Source organism: Rattus rattus, chromosome 6 (genome assembly GCF_011064425.1).
Source record: "Rattus rattus isolate New Zealand chromosome 6, Rrattus_CSIRO_v1, whole genome shotgun sequence".
Classification (NCBI taxonomy): Eukaryota; Metazoa; Chordata; class Mammalia; order Rodentia; family Muridae; genus Rattus; species Rattus rattus.
Genome location: NC_046159.1, coordinates 16,986,192 through 17,010,592, shown reverse-complemented (window position 1 = coordinate 17,010,592; position 24,401 = coordinate 16,986,192). Strand labels below are relative to the sequence as shown.

At 37.7% G+C, this 24,401-nt stretch overlaps 1 protein-coding gene across 1 annotated transcript; it reads right to left on the bottom strand.

Moving 5' to 3' along the window:
• Positions 1-470: 470 nt before the first annotated feature.
• On the bottom strand, positions 471-23,435 carry LOC116903184 (killer cell lectin-like receptor 2). Its single transcript, XM_032905556.1, has 9 exons — positions 23,340-23,435; positions 21,194-21,357; positions 20,553-20,576; positions 19,834-19,923; positions 18,736-18,957; positions 8,846-8,988; positions 6,791-6,891; positions 1,508-1,661; positions 471-1,427 (listed from the first exon to the last, which is right to left on the bottom strand). Exons 2-9 carry the CDS (start codon positions 21,303-21,305, stop codon positions 1,404-1,406), a joined length of 870 nt encoding a protein of 289 aa, XP_032761447.1. The 5' UTR covers positions 21,306-21,357; positions 23,340-23,435; the 3' UTR covers positions 471-1,403.
• Positions 23,436-24,401: the final 966 nt, after the last annotated feature.

The following is a 24,401-nucleotide window of genomic DNA, read 5'->3' as shown; positions in this document are numbered from 1 at the left end:
AAAACAAGAAAAATCTTGAGGAGGAAAGGGATCCTTTTTGCTTATAGTTCCACATTGCAGACTACCACTGAAGGGAGACAGAACAAAAACTAAAGCCTTGCATGAATGTGCAAGTAGGAGCTGATGCAAAGGCTATAGATGGCTGCATCTTTCTCAAAGCTCCAAGTGGCTTGGTGCCTGCTTTCTTACATAATCTAGCATTACCATCTCAGGGGTAGTAACACCCATGATGTAACACCCATCAACAACTAATTTAGAAAATGCCCTGTAGGCTTGTCTACAGCCAAAAGTTATGGGGGCATTTTATCAATGGATGTCCTCTATTCTCAGATGACTCCAGCATGTGTTAAGATGACATTGTGACCTTCTTGAGCTCAGTGGCTCTATAAGAGGTATACATATTTGTTAAAACTTGTTTTACTTGTGACTTACAATGAGTATATTTTGTTATATACATGCTCCCCCAGCATGATTTTAATTTTTTAATATCAGAAAAATGTCAAAAGTCAATAACATTTTCAGAACTAAAGAACATCACAGGTGAATGCATGGCATAATCTTAAACATGAGTAAATATTAACATGACATCAGAAAGCTGACAAATAGGAATATGGATTATAAATTAGATCATATTATTACAAAAATACCACATTCCTTGAGTTTTACTATTCAATATGATGCTATAAAAGAAATTGCTTGCTTTTAGAAAATATTTATGGACAGTTTAATGTTATTATTATTATCATCATCATCCTCATAATCAGATTTCATGACACAGAATACCACACTAAGGCCCACAATGGCCACAAACATACTATGTAGACAAGACTGTCTTCAAACTAATGTACCTATAAAATTATAAGTCTGAACCATTGCATTCAGGTGGCCTAAATAAATATTACTGCAAATATGGGGTTTCTGTTTATTACCAAATGCATCAGTTTGATGACAGAGAGAGAGAGAGAGAGAGAGAGAGAGAGAGAGAGAGAGAATGAGAATGAGAACACATGAACTATGATAGGTTGTATGGGTTCATTGAACTACTCTGGGAACTATTCATCAAGTCTAAAATTATATTTTACAGCAAATAAAAATATTTTCAGGTTAATTCTTCTACCTCCATAAACATAAAAAGTTATCAACCAACAAATAACTGCATCCTATTTCTTAAGTGTGAAAGAGCAACAGGATATTGAAATGGATTATCCTAGTGATGATGAAGAATGTGTGTGATTATAAGAGTTCTGTATTTGGTTCTGTGCATAATTCGGGAAACAGAGAGTGATACTTCAAGGCTTAGAGCAAAGGGTATATATTCTCCAGAAACAATCTTCTCTATTTACCAGAAAGGACGATGGCTTCTGTTATGTTAAGTCAGATACATTTCATTACTTTCCCCTTCATCACTCTGCAGAGCAAGCTGCTTTCTGTGAATAAATGATTCTGCTGTTAAGTAGTCACAAATCTTCACAGCAAACAAACAAAGATGAGCATATTCCGTATTTACCTTTGGTTGACACAGGTCACTAAAATAGGGAATATTCAATCTCTTTTCACATATACAGCCATGTTTTTTAGCACAGTCATCATCATCTATTTGAAATGAAGTTAGAAATGGACAATTTCCTCTGTCATGTGCTAAATTCACTCCAGCCAAATCACTGTAAAACAAACAAACAAAAATATTGGACAGAAATGTTCACTTGAAGCTTATACTGTTTAGACACTTATTTTTAAATTAAAGTTTATTGACTAAAATGTGGAGAATATGAAATTAGTAAGTGTATCACTAAAAGTTTTTCATTTGCTCTAAACTCTTAAAAATAGTCTTGGTTCAGTGACATGGCTCAATGGGTACAAACCTTTCACAACAAGTCTAACAATCTGAGATCAGAGTCCAAATATTAAAGAGTAGAACATTAGAAGTGACTCCTTCAACTTCCCTCTAATACACTCGTGCTGTGACATGTGCCCACACATATGCACACCTTCACACAAAAACAAATAAATGTAATAAATATAGAAATTTGACCACAACTCAAGTTCTTATTTATTCTAAATTGTTGATTTTTAATCCTTAAGTAATACACAGTTTCAGTATCACTAAGAGATGATTTTAGAGTATGTTTGCCTATGATATCTTTGCAATAATGACAAATAAAAAGAAGAAATAAACATGAGGCACAAAGAAAAGATCTTCTGTGCCTGTATTTAAAAAGAAAGGTGTAGAGGGAGTAAAATCACAGAGGAGAGGGTGATACTGTTATTTTAGTTTATTTCCTCCCTGATCCCCTCTCATAGATAATGAATCTTGACTGAAATAATCTGATTAACTGACTTCCCTGTACTCAACATCCTGTAATCTCTGCAGGGTGGTACATTGATACTAAAAATTCCTTATTGTGAAAATAATTTAAAATGAAGATATGTACCATGAAATGGCTACCTCGTGTAGACAGGCAGGACTCCCAGGGAAGCGATAAGGACTTCAAACCACCCACAAAACCTTCAACCCAAACTCTGTCCTTCCTGCAAATAGTGAAGGGAGTAAGATGAAGCAGACACTGAGGAAATGGCCAAACAAGACTGGTCTAACTTGAGACCCATCCCATAGGCAAGAACTAATCTCTGGCACTATTAAGGATACTCTGCTATGATTGCCAACAGGTGCTTTGAAAAACTGTTCTCTGACAGTCTCCACCCAGCAGCTGACTGAAACAGATGCAGAGACCGCCAAACATTTTATTGAGTTTGGGACTTCTTGTGGAAGAGTTGGGAGAAAAATTGAGGGAGCCTGAAGAGGTAAGGACCCCATAGAAAGCCTAACAGAGTCAATTAACCTGGACCCTTGGGGGATCCCAGAGACTGAAATACAAACTAAAAATTATAAATGGATTGGACCTAGACTCATGCTCTCCAAGCACATATGTAGCAGATGTACAGCTTGGTCTTATACAGACTGAGACTGCAGTAGAGCTGAGACTCCAAAAGTATAAGCAGAACATGGCATAAAGTCATTATCCTAAACGACAGGACAAGATGAATAAATCAATCGATAAAAAATGATCATTCAAATACTAAATAATGTGTGCAGATAGATGCACTGGTGTACAATTGTAGTCTCATCATATGGGAGGCAGAGGCAGGAGGATGAGAATATGTTTGCTGGGCAATGCAGGGAGATTGAATCAGACTAACAGATTGAAAATCTCTGCCAGAGAAGATGAACCAGGGAAAGAAATCCACAGAATTCCACAGGGATGAAATGTCAAAGGAAAAAAGCAGAGGACCCCAACATATATGCCATAAGAAAATGCTTGTGGTAGTTACAAAAACCTTCTGACCATTGAACATCCTTACTAAAGACATGGTCCTGGACCTAGAAAGCACAACATTAGCAAGGAACAGTTCTAAAGCATAGCCAAGATCCACAAATATCTCTTAACCTGGATGCAGGCATTATCTCAGCCCCTGGCACCTCATATCAAATGCTACCACCTGCCAGATTCACTTTCAGTCTACAAACAAATTTGTTAACTCTGTGACATTAGAAAACAGCAGAAATCCTAAAGCTTGGGTACAGATGCAGGGAGAGTAGAGCTAGCCTGGGTGAAATGATCCTTCTTTTAGAAAACCAAAATAATTGTAATACTATTAATCTGAATGGTTTCATCATACTAATACAACTTATAAGGCCATATCTCCTCTGGCCTTCTCTGTGAAAACTAGCTTGAGGAAAGCAGGGATGTTATTTTTCCTTCTTATTTGGAACTTAATTGTCCATACTTGAAGGGCCACATTTAAATAGAAGTGAAGAGACATGCCATGGTCCCAGGAACTGAATGAAAGATCCTGAGAAAGGTACCACTGTTCATACCATGGCTAAAATAGTTTCTTCATCTGTGTCAGAAGAAATTCAAAGAATGCCACAAAGAAACTGACATCATGAACAAAAGCCATCAGAAACCAATAGAACTTCAGATACTAACACCACCACATAACAATTATAAATAAGTTTGGTTGATATCTTTGAAGAGAAAAAGAACAGTACAGAGCACAGGCACACCAGCCTGTCATCCCAGCCCCTGGAGACATAAGGGTCAGGAGTGCTGCCTGTCTGGCATGAATCCCAAATTCAAAACAACAAAAAACAATAAATGAGTTTTAAATTCTATGAAGTCAAATTTATAACCAGATAGCAACATCATTTAATGATAAACACAGAATTCCTAGGGAGATACTTCAATATTTAGTATTCTACAAACATCAATAACAGAGGAATGATCAATTTGTGATCTGAAAGTAGAAGGAAGTATCTGAGTATTAAGAATCAAATGCCGAATGAGTCCTGGAGGAAGAATACAAAAGGAAAAAAGAGTAGATTATCCAAAACTAAGGATGTATGAAAAGACCTTATTAAAACCTATTACATATTAAGCACAGAGTTGACCAACATAAAACATTCTTTAGTGTGTGTTTGGGTGTTTGGAGTTATTTGTTTCCAGAATTTTTCTCTTATTGGTTTTTGTTTGTTTAATTGATTTGATTTTCAATTTTATGATTTTAATTGTGCAAGGGGAGAGAGAGAAAGAGAGAGAGACAGAGACAGAGAGACAGAGACAGGGAGAGACACAGAGAGACACAGAGAGACACAGAGAAACAACGAGACAGAGAGACAGAGAAACAAAGAGACAGAGAGAGAGAGTTCAAAGAACATGAAGTTAGGTGAATAGAGAGGTAGGGACAGTCTTTGAGAACCTAAGGGCTAGAAAACCTGATCAAAACATATTCTATGAAAAAATAGTAACAAAAATACAACTTTGAAAAGTAGTTAGAACCACAGAAAGTATGATTTATTAAATGAAAAGCAAAGTGTAAGGCAGGGGATAAATTCAGAGGAATTATTGGCCAGACCATAGAGACCTCCAGAATATCACCAGGTATTGACATTGCCTTTACAACCTTATTACCAACACAATTACATGGTAACAACCGACTGCTGAAGACACCACACACTTGGATGTCAGGACATAGAGAAATCCATTATAAACCAATGAGATGGAAATCATTTCCCCTGTAATGGTTTTCATAAGGTCAGAAGGTCTTTAGCAGGCTGCAGGAAAAAAAAGATATGAATAGACCCCAGCACTGGTCCCTGCATGCAACCATACTGATCTGCTAGGCAAGGAGTGTTCAATTTTAATATTGTTACAAGATAACTTGGTACTTTCCTATTGGAGTTGAGGCCTTTACCACATGAGGAATGCCATGTTTGGTATTGTACGAGAAATCCAGTCTATGACTGGGGAGGTCATAAGCTCTACATCAGGGATTAGACTGCATTCTTCACACTTGTGTTCATACCCTAGACATTGGCTGCTCTCAGCCTTGGTCAAAGAAGAGTCTTTATGCAGTGGGCAGTACAGAGCTGTAGAACTAGTCAAAGTGCTGATGAGAAGAGAATATCCACTCAGCCCAAAAGCAGACAATGTCACAAACCCTGTTCTCTAAACACAATCAATAAGAATCAGGGAACAACAAAGAAGAAGAAGTAGAAAAATGTAAAAATCAGAGAAAGGGAAAGCCTTGTGAAATTCTTCCTGCCTTCTGGACATGACAAGGCTATCCCACAACTCACAAAATGGGAGCACATGTAGTTACCCACATGAGACCTGACTCCCAAATTCTGTATAGATGTGGAGGGCCCTCTGCCCTTAATGAATTACTATTGTTAGGTGACAGCTTCTAGAAAAGGAAGATTCAATTCTTTATGGAGGGTGTGGTGACTGGTGGGTTTCCTTGCTCCAGTGGAAGGCCTATAACTATGCACCTATTTACAGTTAATTAAGAAAAACTGGGTTAGCAGGGAACACATTAAGGCACATGAAGGTGAATCTCGATAAGCTCAAAGAGAATGAATATGATCAAATTTCATTCTATGCATGTATGATATTTCTTTCCTTTTCTTTATTTTATATTACGTTTTGTTGATGGTGGTAGTTTTTCAAGACAGAGTCTCTCTCTTTCTCTCTCTCTCTCTCTCTCTCTCTCTCTCTCTCTCTCTCTCTCTCTCTCTCTCTCTCTCTCTCTGAAGCCCTGGTTGTCTTGGATTTCATTCAGCAGACCAGGCTGGCCTTGAACTCAAAGATCCACCTACCTCTGCCTCTCTGGATGTCTCCCAAGGACAAGTATTAAAATCATGAATCACTACTAGTAACATGCCTTTTAAAGAGATTACTAGAAAAAAATATTATTAAGAAAATCCATGAACACTTTTCTACCATATCAGAAATGAACATAAATCTTAGATGTTTTACAGTATAATACCTTGAATGAAAAACATAATATGTGTGTATGTATTTATAAATATCTTCTTATATTTATAAATCTGTGTATGTGTATATTTATAAATATCTTCTTATATTTATAAATAAAAAAAGCATATAAGTAACTATAGAAACAAACATGGTGAATGTAAAGATGCTCCTACCCATTGAATCTGTCAAGATGATCTAGTCACTTCACGTCCTCTTAAGCCTTTGCTTGCTTGTGCCTTGTGCATCTGAAAACACAGAATCCTGGCCTGTGTTCAGTACTGCATCACTGGCAGGCAGCTTCTAGACTGTTCCTCTTCCTTGTCTAGCACTTGTTCAAACTTTCTCCATGTTGTTCTTACCAGTGAGCTTTATTAGAAATGAGGAACTCTATGTGAAATGCGAGGAAAGCCTTTGCACACAATTCTCTCAACTCCTGTACCAGCATTAGAGTGTGAAGGGTTCTGGAAACTCACAGTTTATGTGGGTCACCAATCCATTGCCAATTCTTTAGGCTCTTATTATATGTCAATCCAATCCAGTATCTCTTTCCTTGAAGTTGGGACTTAAGGAAGTTCTGTAAAGCAAACAACATATCGTGTGATAAAATTTCCATCAGTTTGGTAAGAGAACAACCAGGAAACTTCCTAGATAGTTCCATTAATTCTCTGATGTCCTGTCCTGCAGGAGAAAAATATCTAAAGTCATTTCACATGGGCAGCTCATTTCTGCTAAAAACAATGTCAGTTTCATAAGCTATTTAACATGGTAGCTTCATGTGTAGTGATACATGGTTCATTAAATAATTTGTGACTGTGTTTCTTAGACAAAATCTCGACATGTAGCTAAGGTTAGCCTTGATCTCACAATCTTTCTGCTTTACAAACCCAAATATACACTACACACTGGCTCATTACATTTCTGGCTGGACCCCCCATTGTAGGGGAATGTCAGGGCATGGAAGTGGGAAGGAGTGGGTGGTTGGGTAGGGGAACACCCTCATAGAAGAAGGGAGAGGGAGATGAGATAGGAGGTTTATGGATGGGAAACTGGGAAAGGGGATAACATTTGAAATGTAATTTTTAAAAAAATCCAATAAAAAGTGACTACCAGAAAAAAAATAATCCTGACACTTTACAAAATTATTCATGTGATTTTTCCAGAAGACTACAGAGACATGTGAGAAGTGTTCATCATAAGTGACGTCCTGTATTCAAAGTAAATCTACTAAGATGAAAATTCCTGTGCAAAAAGCTGAGTATTGAATTCCATTCTGCAGAGAAGAAGGCTTTCGTATTTCAGATCAAGAAGTGACAGAACTTGAGGAGGAGATGGGAAGACATCTGGAAGTATTTAGTATGTCTTACATGTGACATCCATGTAGCATAATGACACATTAAATTTCAGAATATATATCATAGTACAGGTTTAAATGTAACTATGTATACTATATCTAATAAAACTTTATATCATTAGTTAACATTAAAAGTTATAATAATGCCTGGTCTGGCCCCAGTGAGAGAAATGCACCAATCCTTGAGAGACTAGAGGCCCCATGGAGTGGGGAGGTCTGGTGGGATGGAGGTGTGGGGTAGAGATGGCGGAGGAGGTATGGGAACAGGAACAGTCAGAGGGTGAACCAGGAGGCAATAACGACTGGACTGTAAAAAACAACATTAAATTATTTAAATATATAACAATGCTGTAGTATTAATCATGTAATTGTTTAAATATGTATTAAACTGATATATAAATCATCTACCATATTCTAAATGACATTTCAAACTGATACTACATGCATTTTTGCATAGTAATATAATCTCCATATTTGTAGATATTTCCTTAGTAATAAATATTAACAGAAAATGTCAGTTTCCTAACCACTTTGTTTTTTTCGTTAAATACTAGCTTCTAAAGATAGACATTTAATGATACAGAAAATATTATAAAATAAATGTTATAGACCTGTTCAGTGAAATCACCATGAGTTTACTGATATGACTATTTACTTGCATGGTTCTCACATCATTTCTAATTTGGGGATAGACTCAGTGGTTCATTACTCTCCCTGTCGTCATCCAATTACTCATCTCAAGCAGTCACATTCTTAATTTCCAAAGAGCAAGCCCTAAGCATCTGCTTCTGGCATGTTAGTTGGCACTTTATGAAGATGCGTAACTATTGGTCACAGGTTGTGCTGAGTCAAATGCTTAAACTTCATCAGAGAAAGACATGCTTCTCTGAGGCACTCTGTTGCAGATTTCTGAAGAAGAAAGGAGACTTTAAACATCCAACTGTCTCTTTAGAAACAAATCTCTTCATAACTGATGCTGAATCCTGACTTTAAATGGAAAGCAGGAAAGAGTCGATTAGGAAACAATTACTGAACAATTTTTTTCTCACATTACAGAAACATCACATAGAACCCATGAAGGACTCTTTTTTTAAAACCCTTGCCTGGGCTCATATCTCATCATCTAAGGTTTAGAGAGAGATCTAAGTATAAAGAAGTATGTAAGGGTCTATAGTACCATTTCATCCTCATCATCTATCTTCAGAAGAGATAAGCTGCAAGCCTGGCAGATCTGTTTACATCCATTCCACTGTACATTGTCAGTGATGAAATAATAGCATTTCATGCCACAGCAGAACCAGTGTCCTTCTACTTGTTTGCCTACAACAGAAAGGGTGAAAGGTTAAATGTCCTATTTTCTTGTATTCTGACATCAGTGTTTATTATTAAACATCTACAAGTAAGAAAAATCTCATAGCTCTCAGAAATTGAGGTTGTAGAATGCCCAGAGACCCCTACACACCCATGCTATATGCAGCATTTTTTATCACAGTAAAAAAAGTAGAGAAAATGTAGCACATACACTCAAAGGAATACTATTTAGCCTTTAAAGCAAAGTAAAGCCTGTCAGGCATGACATTTTCTTGCTATAATGCCAGCACCCCACAGAGTGAGGCGAAGGGTCACTACCAGTATGAGGTCATCCTAAGCTGAGTAGTGAATCATGGACAGCCTGGGCCATACAATGAGTTTCAAGTCAGCCAGAGCTATGGAATGAAACCATGTCTTATACTCCCCTCAAAGAGATCCTGACAAAATGTAACCAACTATGCAGTAGTGTCTCCCAGGCAACTCCTGCCTGCTGCTCACTTAATGTCAGGATGCAGTGTCTATTACCAGGAAACTAGCTTCTAAGGAGACGGCAGAATCTTTGTAGCCTCCTCTCTTTCTCACAAATATGTAAGAAAGTCCCTCAGAGAATCATGGATGAAGCATGTCAGTCACAAGTCCTTCATGATTCTATTCAGATGAGGTTTTTAACCCAGTCTAATCCTAAGAATCAGAGGCTTGTGAAAAACCAGGGGCTGGAAAGCATGGAATGAGCACTTGTTGCTCAGAGGCAGTACATGAAAGGTGGAATGCTGGATCTGAATTAATGCTACTTGGAGTTGTGCTGTGGTCTCTGTTAAACACTCCTGCCCTTAAAGATCTTTCTGAAGGTGATGTTATTCTGACAGAGGTGAGGCCTTCAAGAGTATATATCCCCACATGCCCAAAGATGGCAAACTGAGCATATTACAATGTGTGTAGTTTATATAGCATTTCAGTACGATTATTTTGTTTGGTGTGGTTCTGGGAATGGCCATGCTCTAGCAGTGAACCTTATGACCAACTTTTGCTTTTCTATAAGGAGGTAACACAATGAAACTCAGGCTGGCCTGATATTTATTGGGCTACACTACCAGACCTGGGCCCTGGAACATAATTACCCTCCATTCCTGGCTTTCTGAGAAAAAAAATCTATGCTCATGCTTTTCTCAGTGATATGATCTGGGATGCACATTGGTACTTTATCATCCTCATTGAAGATTAGATCCACTCTTGGTATCACAAAGTTCCTAGTCCAACCCTTATCGATCACACCAGCATCTCCCCTCTCACTTAATTGATTGAGGGGAATGGGCATACACCCTTCTTCCAACTCTGTCTTTCGTTTTCAGAATCACCAATTTCACTTTCTCAATGCTTAATCAATGTAACCATCACTTGAATCAGAAAAAGGAAGATAATCCTTGCTAAATTGTCCTTCATCAGACTCAGAATTTTGTAAAATATTCACCACTTGTTGAACTGAGAAGAGAGTTTACCTTGTCCTTTAATGGTTGAAATGCTCAGTTCATTGCCTGTTTGTTCCATGGTAAATTGCCCCCAATTCCCAAAATCACATCAAAATACAATCAAGCAGTCTGCCTAGGGCACCATATAGAGGTGAATTGCCCATGGTTGCCTGAGTCCCAGTGTCTATCTCTGGGCTTGCTCTTCATTCTGGAGGACCATTGATGCCCTGCTTACTGTGGAAATTTTCAGGGACCCCAAGACTAAAAAGCTTGGAACCCTGCTCCAACAATCTCATCCTAGGCAGACATGCCCACCATGCCAGTTGGGTCCAACTGGGACACAGCCTGCAGAGTAAGGTCCATCCAGGACACAGCCTGCAGAGTAGCGTCTACCTGAAATACAACTAGCAGAGTCAGGCACCCTGACTTTCACTATTTGTTCCATGGCTTCCCCCACCTTCCCAAGAAATCCTGCTGCCATCAAAACCATCCAACTAATACCAGGAAAAACCAGGCACCTAAAGGATAGCATAAGAACACAATCAGCACAGGATCCTTGCAGTCTTCACCTGTGCCCAGAGCTAAGTTTGTCCCACAGCATTCTGTACCAAAATCTGGCCTGAAGAGAGAAAGTCACCAAAGAGTACTCTCCCTCCTAAGCCCACAAGTAAGATTACCACTTTCACACCAATAAATGTCCAAAACAGAAACCAACAGAAACACAAAGGGCACAGGAAACTCAGATCTCTAGATGTCTCTAGCTGTGCCTAGAGCTAGGGCAGTCCACAGCTCTTCATACCCAAAATCCACCCAGAGAGAACTGGTTTCCCAGGAGGGTGCACACTCCTAGGATCACAGGTTCACAGGCCCATAGAAGGGAAAAGCTCCAATCGGAGCCAGCAAGACCAACTAACACCAGAGATAAACAGATAGTGAGAGACAAGCTCAAGAACCTAAGCAAAAGAAACTAAGACTACTTGGCATCATCAGAAGTCAGTTCCCACACCAATTCATGGGTAACCTAACACACTGAAAAGTAAGATTTGGATTTAAAATCACATCTCATGACAATGAAAGAGACTTTAAGAAGGTCATAAATGACTCCCTTAAAGAAATACAGGACAAAACAGATAAACAAGTAGAGAAGAAACAAGCAAAAAGATCCCTAATCCCTTAAAGAATTACAGGAACAAAACAACTAAACAGGTAAAGAAATTGAACAAAACTATCCAGGATCTAAAAATTGAAATAGAAACAATAAAGAACTCACAAAAAGAGACAATCCTGGAGATAAAAATCCTAGATAAGATCAGGAGCCATAGATGCATGCATCAACAGCAGAATACAAGAGATAGAAGAAAGAATCTCAAGGGCAGAAGATATCATAGAAAACATTAACACAATAATCGAAGAAAATGCAAAATACAAAAAGATACTAACACAAAATTCCAGGAAATCCAGGACACAATACGAAAACCAAACCTAAGGATAATAGTTATAGAAGAGAGAGAAAATTAGCAAATCCGTAAACAGCTTCAAAAATTATAGAAGAAAACTTCCCTAACCTAAAGAAAGAGATGCCAATAAACATATAAGAAGCCTACAGAACTACAAAAATATTGGACCAGAAAAGTAATTCCTCCTGTCACAAACTGGTCAAAACACCAAATGCACTAAAAAGAAAGAATATTTAAAGCAGTAAGGGGAAAAGTTCAAGTAATATATAAAGGCAGACCTATCAGAATTAGAGCAGACTTCTCACAAGAGACTATGAAAGCTAGAAGATCCTGGACGGATGTCATACAGATCCTACAAGAACAGAAATGTCAGCCCAGGTTACTATATCCAGCAAAATTCTCAATTACAATAGATGAAGAAACAAAGATATTCTGTGGCAAAAGCAGATTTACAAAATATCTTGAAATGGAATCCAACCCTCCAAAGGATAAAAATGGAAAATTCCAACATAAGGAGGGAAACTAAACATTAGGAAAAGCAAGAAAGTAATCTTCTTTCAACAGCCTAAAAGAAGATAGCCACACAAACATAATTCCTCCTCTAAAAACAAAAATAACAGGAAACAACAATCACTATTCCTTAATATCTCTTAACATCAATGGACTAAATTCCCCAATAAAATGATATAGACTAAAAGAATGGATACATAAATTGGACTCAATATTTTCCTGCATACAGTAAACACACCTCAGTTACAAATACTGACACTAAGTAAGAGTAAGGGACTCGAAAAAATATTTCCAAGCAAATGGTCCCAAGAAACAAGCTGGAGTAGCCATTCTAATATCAAATAGAATCAACTTTCAACCAAAAGTTATGAAAAAAGATAAGAAAGGACACTTCATAGTCATGAAAAGAAAAATCTACCAAGATGAACTCTCAATTCTGAACATCTATGCTCCAAATACAAGGTCACCCACATTTATAAAAGAAACTTTACTAAAGCTCAAAGCATATGTTACACCATACACAATAATAGTAGGAGACTTCTACACCCCACTCTCATCAATGGACAGATCATGGAAACAGAAACTAAAAAGAGACACAGTGAAACTAACAGAAGTTATGAACCAAATGGATTTAACAGACATCTATAGAATATTTCACCCTAAAAGAAAAGAATATACCTTCTTCTCAGAACCTTGTGGTACCTTCTGTGAGACTAATAATATACTTGGTCACAAAAGAGGCCTCAACAGATACAAGAAGATTGAGATAATCCTATGCTTCCTATCAGACCACCACAGAGTAAGGCAGATCTTCACTAACAAGAAAAATGACAGAAAGTCCATATATATATATATGTATATATATATATATATATATATGCTGAACAACACTCTACTCAATGATAATAAATTGGTCAAGAAAGAAACAAAGAAAGAAATTAAAAACTTTTTTAGAATTTAATGAAAATGAAGGCACATATACCCATACTTATGGGACTGAAGGAACCTACTTTTTACTGAATTGTAAGAGCTATTAAGAGGCTTGGCCTGATAGAAAGTAGGTAGGTTATGGAGTTCCTATGAAGGACCCTAAGGGCTTTCACCAGCTTTACTGCAACCACTTCAGGTCAAGATTAGACCAAGTACTAGCTTCTCGCCTCTGGTCAAGGATAGGTCAAGTTCCATTCTCCACCCACAGTTCTTGGGAGAAGCAGGGACGTTCTTGAAAAACCACAGAATGTACTGGCTGATAGTCATCTGACTTTCTGGTCCCAGATAGAGTTCGAATGCATATCATGTGCTTGCTATCCAATAGGTCAATATGCTTAGCCAATAACTTTAAATTGTAATCTTGCTGAGGTAACCCGTACCTCTAAAAAGTATAAAAACTGCTTGTTATATACATTCAGGGTCGCCTTCTAGTCACTTGCCATGATGGGCTAATTAAAGGTCGACCCCAATCTGCCAGAAAATAAAGCTCTTGTGTTTGCATTGAACTCTTTTCTCATATCTCATTTCAGGGGCCAGGGTTCCAAGTAGTTAAGACTCACTTCGAGCCTTACAGGACACAATGAAAGCTGTGGTAAGAGAAAAACACAGACTCACTTCGAAAAACACAATGAAAGCTATAGAGAAAAACACATAGTTCTGAGTGCCTCCAAAAAAAAAAAAAAAAAAAACTGGAGAGAACATAAACCAACAGCTTCACAACACACCTAAAGTTCTATAACAAAAAGAAACAAATATACCCAGGAGGAGTAGACTGCAGGAAAGAATAAAACTCACAGATGAAATCAACTGAGTAGAAACAAAAAGAACTATACAAAGTATTAACAAAACTAGGAGCTGGTTCTTTAAAAAAATCAACATGATAGATAAACCCTTAAGCATACTAACCAGAGGACACAGACACAGTAGCAAAATTAACAAAATTAAGGAATGAAAAGGGAGACATAACAATAAAATGAGGAAATTTTTTAAAAAAAACATTAAATCCTACTACAAAAGCCTATACTGAACAAAACTGGAAAATCAGATATAAAATGATGCAAAATTATATAAAATACCTTGGTATAACTCTAACCAAGAAAGTGAAAGATTTGTAGACAAGACTCTCAAGTCTCTGAAGAAAGAAATTAAAGTAGATCTCAGAAGATGGAAAGATTTACCATGCTCATGGATTGGCAGGATTAATATAGTAAAAATAGACATTTTGCCAAAAGAAATCTACTGATTCAATGCAACCCCCATAAAAATTCCAACTCAATTCTTCATAGAGCTAGGAAGAACAATTTTCAAATTTATTTGGAACAAATAAAAAAACATGACAGAAAAATTTTCTCAACAATAAAAGAACTTCTAGAGATCACCATCCCTGACCTCAAGCTGTATTACAGAGCAATCATGATAAAAACCACATGGTATTGGAACAGACATAGACAGGAAGATCAATGGAATAGAATTGAAAACCCAGAAATGAACCCACACACCTGTGGTCACTTGATCTTTGACAAATGAGCGAAAACCAGACAGTTGAAGAAAAATAGCATTTTCAACAAATGGTGCTGATTCAACTGACTGTCATCATGTAGAATAATGCAAATTGATCCATCCTTATCTCCTTGTACAAAGCTGAAGTCCAAGTGGATCAAGGACCTCCACATATAACAGACACACTGAAACTAAGAGAAGAGAAAGTGGGGAAGAGTCTCAAATTCTTAAACACAGGGGAAAATGTTGCAAAATATTGTAAGGCAAAGGATCTTTACCAATCCTACATCAGATAGTGGACTAATATCTAATAAATAAAAAGAAATCAATGAGGTGGACTACAGACAGCCTAAAAATCTATGCTCCAAATGCAAGAGCACCTACATTCATAAAAGAAACCTTACTAAGGCTCAAAACACACATTGCACCTCACACAATAACAGTAGGAGATTTCAACACCCCACTCTCATCAATGGAGATCATGGAAACTGAAACTAAACAGAGACATAGAGAAACTAACAGAAGTTATGAACCAAATGGATTTAACAGATATGTATATAACATTTAATCCTAAAACAAAAGAACATACCTTCTTCTCATTACTTCATGGTAGCTTCTCCAAAATTGACCACTTAATGGGCAAAAAACAGGCTTCAACAGATACAAGAAGATTGAAATATTCCCATGCATCCTATCAGATCACCACAGACTAAGGCTGGTCTTCAATAACAACAGTAATGATAGAAAGCCCATATACATGGAAGTAGAACAACAGTCAACTGAATGATAATTTAGTTAAGGAAGGAAGGAAGGAAGGAAGGGAGGAAGGAAGGAAGGAAGACAGACAGACAGACAGAAAGAGAGAAAGAAAGAAAGAAAGAAAGAAAGAAAGAAAGAAAGAAAGAAGGAAAGAAAGAAAACAATTTTTAGAATTTAATGAAAATGAAGGCACAACATAACCAAACTTATAGGACACAATGAAAGCAGTACTATGAGGAAAACTCGTAGCTCTGAGTGTCTCCAAAGAGAAACAGGAGAGAGCATACATTAGGAGCTTGACAGCACACTTAAAAGCTCTAGAACAAAATGAAGCAAATACATCCAAGAGGAATAAAAGGCAGGAAATAATCAAACTCAGGGCTGAAATCAACCAAATATAAACAAAAAAAGACTATAAAAAGAATCAACAAAATCAGGAGCTGGTTCTTTGAAAAAATCAACAAGATAGACACACTCTTACCCAGACTAACCAGAGGGTACAGAGAGTCTTTCCAAATTAGCAAAATCAGAAATGAAAAGGGAGGCATAACTACAGAATCTGAGGAAATTCAAAAAAAGTATGAGATACAACTACAAAAGCCTATATTCAACAAAACTGGAAAATCTGGAGGATATGGACAATTTTTCTAGACAAATACAATGTACCAAAGTTAAATCAGGATGAGGTAAACCATCCAAACAATCCCATAAATCCTAAAAAATGGAAGCAGTTATTAAAAATCTCACAACAAAAAAGAGACCAGGACCAGATGCATTGAGTGCAGAGTTCTATCGCACCTTCATAGAAGACCTCATACCAATACTGTCCAAACTATTCCACAGAATAGAAACAGAAGGAGCACTACCCAATTCCTTCTATAAGGCCACAATTACACTAATACCTAAGGCACACAAAGAAAGAGAATTTCAGACAAATTTTCCTTATCAATATCAACACAAAAATACTCAATAAAATATTCACAAACCGAATCCAAGAACACATCAAAACCATCATCCATCATGATCAAAAATTCTTCATCCCAAGGATATTGGGATGGTTCAGTATATGGAAATCCATCAATGTAATCCACTACATAAACATACTCAAAGATAAAAATCACATGATCATTTCATTAAATGCTGAGAAAGCATTTGAAAAAACTCAACACCATTTCATGATAAAATTCCTGAAAAGATCAGGAATTCAAGGCCCATACCTAAACATAGTAAAAGCAATAAACAGAAAACCAGTAGCCAATATTCAACTAAATGGAGAGAAACTTGGAGCAATCCCACTAAAATCATGAACTAGTCCACTCTCTCCCTATTTATTCAATATAGTAACCCCAGTAACCGGACCAAATCAGGATCCAACCCAGGGATAGGTACCAAACCCTGAGTCTATTATTAGGCCATATTGTGCATGCAGACAGGAGCCTGGCAAGGCTGTCCTCTGAGAGGCTCTATCAGAACAAATGCAGATACAGCCAATCACTGGATTGAGGCCAGGGACCAATAGGGAAGAGTTAGGGGAAGGATTGAAGGAGCTGAAAAGGATTGCAACCATCAGAAGAACAACAGTGTCAACTAACCTGGATCTCTCAGAGTTCTGAGAACTCAACCAGAAATCAAGGAGCACACATGGGCTGGGCTGTGGGCACATGTGTAGCAGAGACTACCTTGTAGACTTCAGTAGAGAATCCTGCAGAAACTTGATCCCCCAGGGATGCTGGTGGGGGTGAGGTGGTGGTGGGTGGGCAGGTAGGGAAGCACCCTCTCAGAATCCCAGGAGGGGATGGGTTGAAGAACTCTGGGATGGGGTACCGGGAAAGGGGGCAACTTTTGGAATCTAAATAAATAAAATAATTTAATAGAAAAAATAACATCTTATATCTTTAAGAAAATAAATATTCAAGATTCTTAGTCATCAGGGAAATGCATACAAAACCCCCTCACAGTCATCTGAATGGCTGAGATAAAAATCCCAAATAACAGCACATGCTGGTGAAGATTTGGAGCAAGGGGAACACTCCTGCATGACTGGTAGGAGTGCAAACTTATACAACTACTCTGGAAATCAATTTGGTGGTTTCTCAGAAGATTTTGGCTACCTCAAGACCCAGTTATGCCACCCCTGGACATATACCCAAAAGATGCTCCACCATCCCACAGGGACACTTGCTCAACTATGTTCATAGCAGCTTTATATGTAATGGGCAGAAATTAGAAACAACCTAGATCTCCCTCAACTGAAGAATAGATAAAGAAAACGTGATTCATTTACACAATGTAGCACTACTCAGCCATTAAAAACATGAACATTATGTACTTCACAGGCAAATGGATGGAACTAGAAAGTATCATCCTGAGTGAGGTAACCCAGACCCAAAAGGGCATGCATGTTATGTGCTCATTTATAAGTGGATATTATCCATAAAGTACAGGATAATCATGCTTTAATCAACAGACCCAAAGAAGCCAAATAACAGAGGGTCCAAGGGAAGATGTTTCAATCTTTCTCAGGGGAATGGAGCCGGACAGGGGATGGAGACCATATGTAGGGAGAGCAGGGAGAAAACAGGGAGATCAGTGTGGGAAGGGGAGTTCAATCTCTAGGACTTGGCAGAGACTTGGGATTCTGGGAGTCCCCAGAGGGTCTATGGGGATGACTCTATCTGAGACTTTTAGAAGTGGGGATATCAATCCTGACATAAATACAATCTTACTAGAAATTTCTATTTTCTATCAAGAGCAAATCTAGATTCTTGGATTTGTTCATGAACATGAATTCTAAAGGGTACTGACTTGCTTTTCTATCACCTAAAAACAGTAGTAGCCAGAATGGCCACTGGGTTCTAGATATTGTAAGATTCTCCTAATCCAAACAGGTATTTCCGGGGTTTCAGGTCCCTGCATGAAATAAGTAAACCCAAACCATTAACTCACATATACCAGCATCCCAAACCATTAACTCACAAATCACCAGCATCATAAGCTGCTAATTAGACTTCAAGTCTTGAATTAAAGAAACAATACAGAATGCTGCAATTCTTTGTTCAAGATCCCCTCCATACCTTTGTATTTAAAGCATTTTAAATCAATCTTGCTTTCCCTGTAGCATCTGTTCTGTTCTCTCTTGAGATTGTCCAGAGTATTTTTGCAAGTCTCAAACTCTAGAGACTTATTTCTTAATCTTTCTTCCATTAAGGAGCTCTCATTTTTCATGACATGGTACAGTTGATGGAGGTTATTTAGCTTTTGCTCCTGTTCATGTTTCTCTTGTCTGGACTGAAAAACTAAAATAATAGCAGATAATCAACACCAAAAAATGTTCATAATGTATAAATATTGAAAGTTAAGATTAGAGAGAAAGTGCATATTGACAACCAACACATATCATTACTTTTTTTATTACTACTTAAACATTTAGAAAGTAACCCTTTAATTACCTAGCTATGGATACAGAAACATCAATTTCACTCCATCAGCAACTTCAGTGTGAAGTGTAAAACAGGGCTAAATTAAATCATGGTGAAAGTACCATATCTTCTAACTACTTCATTTTTCCCCCTCCGACAAGTTACAAATAAATACCTAAGTGAAATATTCAGTGAACACTTAACACTGAAAATATGAAATAAAAAACACATGAAGAAATGGCACAATTCAGCTTGGACCAGATGGGGAACAGAGTCCAGATATATAAATAGGAATTAGCACAATCTGGGAATGATTTCCTTTAAAGATGTGAAGGAATCCAATACAGCTGAAACTTTAATGTCTCTGTACAGATCTAGCCTACTTACTTCACCATGACCTCAAGATACACTAAGGAAAATGAAAATAAATAATCATTTCTTTTGCACTGCTGTTTCTCACAGAATGTTTACATAGGTTTCGCAGTCAGAAGGTAGACTATTACCAAGCCCAAAGAAAGAACATGATCACATATGATACAGAACAGAGCAGCTCCTACCAGCCCCAGAGCTAACAGATTACGTTTGTAAGGGAACAGGGCACTGTAGTGTTTCAGGGGGAAAAAATGAAATCCAGAGTTATGTGGCTTATCCCCTGACTATAGTCAGGTAAATAGATAGTGTTTGTCTGCATAATTCATGTCTACAGTTATCACTTAGGCAGAGAGACAAAGACTATCTACAGCAGTTACTCACTGTGTGTCAACAATACTGCCACAGTTACCAGGAGAAGGGAACAGAGGATTCCGAGAACTATCACAATGGGCTTCCAGGTGACCGAACACTCTTAAATCAATCAATCAAACAAACAAACAAAATTATCACCATGAAAAGAACAAGTCCCAAAATTAATTATACTTTTCCATTAATTAGGAACAATGGGATTCTGGTCTCTAAAAATTTTTGAGGAGGTCTATGATACCAATTAAATGTAAATATGCCTTCAAAACTGTAGATGTCTGCCTAAAATGTACCCACTGTACAAGATTATACACGTATGAAATTTAATAGGCTGTTGATTTTGTTTCACCTATGGTGTTGTGTATTAAAGACTCCTGACTCGGGCTAGAAGGAGCTAGATGACAGGCATGTACCCATACCCAGTTCTACAGGATCAAAAGTGCATCCAACAGAAAGCACTGGAGGCACAAACAAGATAGCATAACTAAGGATGGAGAGAAAGGAAAGAGATATGAATGTTCTTGAGAACTGTTAGGGAACTGTGGCTATTCTGGACCTCACTTGTATCCAGATGCATCATTAAAGGGGTCTAGAAGTCAACACTAATTTTCCATAAATTCTATTTTTCTCTGCACAATACTTAACATCTTTGTGTGTCTGAGGTGTTCACAACAGGAAAATCAAGCTGCCAATTATCACATCAACTACGTTAATGTTCTCAACTTGGAGTTTACCTCTGACCTTGCGTTCGGAGTGAGCTGAAAAGGAAAATAGAAAAGTGAGAATTCCTCTTTCTCAGGAATAAACAGAATTATTCTTTGACATTTTCAGGAACTAACTCTGGAGTTTACTCATTCCCATACCCACTAATTCTCTCTCATCTCCTCTCTCTTCCTCTGTAATTTATTCTCAAAAAGAGACTTCCTCTTCTGAATGAGGACTGTTGCGACCTTGTTGCATTAGATGTTGAGGATAGTTAAGACAATGAAGACTCCTTCAGCTGGAGTGTTGTTGCTGTTTCTACTGCACACTTTTCATTCCTTCCAGATTTTATTTCTCTAGCACATTTGGTGTTTCTTCATACTCTAGTTTGTCTGTACTTTTAAAGATTTCAGAACTTTTCTTTGCTAGACAAAAGCAAAAGCAAAGCAAAACCCCTCATGATGAATTCTTAAATGTGACAGGGTGCTTCTCTTCTCACTTCTCCATTTTCAAGCATTTTTTTCTTCCTCTGACCATCTGGCTTTCTTTTGTTACCAGCTAACAACTAGAAATAGGATTGCTGTTTTTGCTAGAAGCCAGTAGGATATTATTTTAAAAAGTCAAGTTACAATGCATAGAAAAGAGATGAGTTTAGATACTTAAATACACTTACCTCTGTGGCCAGCTTTCCTGGGCCTTTGAGTCTCCTCAGGCCTCACTTGGTTCTGCAACCCTGGAGACTTATGAAATCTCACAGTGGTGTAAGTGACCTCCTGCTCACTCATCTTGGGAGTATGCAAGGTATGATTTGTGTTAAAATGTGGCCTCGAGAGATTTCTAAAGAAAAATTAAAATGTCCATCTTTAGGAAGGTGCCTGGATCTGATGCTGCATTAGGTTGGGAAGGGGTAGGATATGACTAATTCCCTTAATTATCCAAACACCCTGACATGGACTGACCTTGATTTCCACACACAAATGTGAGACCTCTCTGCACATTTCTGTTAAATCTGCTTATACCTCTAATGGTCATAGTAATCATCATTAAGAAATATGGAAAGAACGTTAAAAATACTGTCATTACACTTTTGAAACAGCCTCTTTGTTCAAAATATTCTGTATACATGAAAAAGTTAGGCAAAATTGCTATCACCACAAATCATTAAAATCCTTTAAAACTATCAATTCAAAGGATAAAAATTCAAACACTTTTAATAAATAAAATTTTTGCTCTAAAACTATGCATACATTTTGTTAAACATGAATATAAAATGTTCTTTCAGCCTTGATATTTATGCCTATCTATCCAAGTTTCCCAGACGGCACCTTGAAAAGAATATTTGAATGTTTATATAGAAGATGATTAAAATTTGGGGTCCAAGTACATTAATGTTTCTTGAGTTGAAGCTCAAACTCCTGAGATATACAACCCCTCCACCTAACCACATCCTACACATTCTTCTCCAGAATCCACATTGGAAAATAGATGCAACCAGAAAAGATGCTTTGAGTGGGATAACCCAGACCCAGAAAGACAAATGCCACACCTTCTCTGGTAGCTGAGGCTCTGGCTCCAAGTCTTCAGATTTTCCACCTAACATGGAATACCTAAAGAAATCAGGTAAGTGAAAAGAGTCATTGCACAGGTGGAGTGTGGGAGTAATAAGGAGGGGAATACCAGGACACAGCCTGAAATTTAATCCCAAATTATTCCACGTATACAACCATTTAAAATATTACATTCTAGCATATGATATTGCCAGACCAGGAGCCTATAAGAAAAACAATTTTTGTCAGTATGCCATCATTATTAGCTGATGCCCATAAAGATCTACTCTGATAATATAAACAATTATAATATTAAATAGTCTTGCCACTTACATTAATAACTGAGGTAATAACTCACAGGCAACATGGGAAATAAACTGTACCTAGATTGGTTCTTTCCTAAATTTTTAATGAAGTTTTCTGAAAATTATTTTCACTCTCTCTCTCTCTCTCTCTCTCTCTCTCTCTCTCTCTCTCTCTCTCTCTCTCTCTCTCTTTTTTCTGGTTGTTTGTTTTTCGTTTATTTCTTTTTGTTTTCAAGACAGGGTTTCTTTGCGTAGTCCTTAGCCGTACTGGAACTAGTTCTGCAGATCAAGCTGGCCTCAAACTCACAGAAATACCCCTGTCCTACCTCATGAGGCTGGGATTAAAGTGTGTGCCACTAGTGCCAGCCAAGATTTTTTTAAGAAAAAGGAGTCTTCCCCACTACAGAATTCTTTTTTTTTTCTTTTTTTCGGAGCTGGGGACCGAACCCAGGGCCTTGTGCTTGCTAGGCAAGCGCTCTACCACTGAGCTAAATCCCCAACCCCTACAGAATTCTTTTTAAAACTGTTATGGTTGTTGTTGGAGTACTGCCTGTGCCACGAAACATATGGGTGCAGAGGACAGCATTACCGAGTGAGTTCTCTCACTTCACCTTCAAGTGGGCTCCAGGGATCAAAATCAGGTGATCAATCAGACTTCTGTGGCATGAACTTCACACACTGACCAGTCTTACCTGCCTCCTATTATGACTTCTTCTACATGACTTCGATATAATCTTTTGACACAGTTAAAGAGTAATAAACTCCATAGATCCTCACCCATAATTTCTTAGCTTACAGCAGAAGTCACAGCAAACTCAGAAATAAAGTAATGAATGCACAACTCCAATTTTCACACACTGCCAGAGTTAAACTGATCTAACACAACCAACAGGGTTTCCCTATCAATCCTGCCGTCAAGTCACATCATGTAAAACTCTAACAGAAAAACACTAAAAGCATCTGTTACCTGTGTCTCTACCAGGAAATGATTCTGGCAGAGGGAATTTGTCCTCTATTGGGCAACAATTTGGCCTGTCCTGGTCCTTAGGGCTCCAAGATGAAAGATAGAACTGAATCAGCTCTGAGTGGTGCGCCAGCTCATGATTTCCTGCCCCTCCTCTTGCCAGAGCAAAAAGAGGAAATTGCATGATGAAAGCTGACTTTCAAAGGAAAGAGCCAATGTATTATGCCATAGGTGGCAATAGATGTCCTTAATTGATATCTGAAGACCAAGAAGATAACACTCCTTCAGAGCAAGCAAAACCAGTGTCCGTAACAAAACCACTAGGAAAAGGGGAGGACTGAAGTTCCCCTGCTTCTAATTTTTGTTTGTGATTTTCTTCTATTTGAACTTTTTGTTTTTAAATTATGCTTATTGTACCTGTGGGTTTTACAAATACCTTTCAAAGACATTTGCACTGTAAAACTCTTCTCTTTTATAGATAACGTTTACTGTGAATGCTGATGTCATTCCATACATAGTGGTCTTATTGCTGATATTTTTATGATACTGGCATATCAAATCTAAAGACACTGGCCACGCTCAGCAAATATTCTTCCACTGAGTCACAGACTCTGGACTTGTTTTTGTTTTGGTTAGGTTGAAGATTTTTTGGTTTTCTTTCTTCTTCTTTTCTTAGACAATTGTTACATCATGGTTACTATGTAACCCAGGATGGCCTCAAACTCACAATGTGTTTGAGTTAGCCTCTTAGGTGCTGGAATTACAGCTTTACACTACTGAAAAGGCCAAAGCAGCAGGGCAGACTCCATATTGTCCTCCAAACTCCATTTGAGCTGCTGTCCTTAGTGAGGCATGGCCTCCAACCTTGGGCTCTGGGAAAGAGACTAGAAAATGTTCCCAGCAGTTGAAAACAAACATAACATCTGTGGCCAGCTTGCAATAACAGGAACATGGTCACAACAACAGGATGACTTAAGAAAACATGAATCATTTCAAGGTCAAGATGCTGCTTTTAGATGTGTAGTTTCTCCTTGAGGCCTGAACAGATACTAGGCCAAAATCAGT

Bases quoted from the DNA above. Each gene is read 5' to 3' on its own strand.
- LOC116903184 (XM_032905556.1), bottom strand. From the start codon at position 21,305: ATGAGTGAGCAGGAGGTCACTTACACCACTGTGAGATTTCATAAGTCT. The intron at 18,958-19,833 runs GTGAGTAACTGC...CTATTATTTTAG, and splicing joins GGCAGTATTGTTGACACACA to TTTTTCAGTCCAGACAAGAG. The intron at 1,428-1,507 runs GTAAATACGGAA...ATTTATTCACAG, and splicing joins GTGACCTGTGTCAACCAAAG to AAAGCAGCTTGCTCTGCAGA.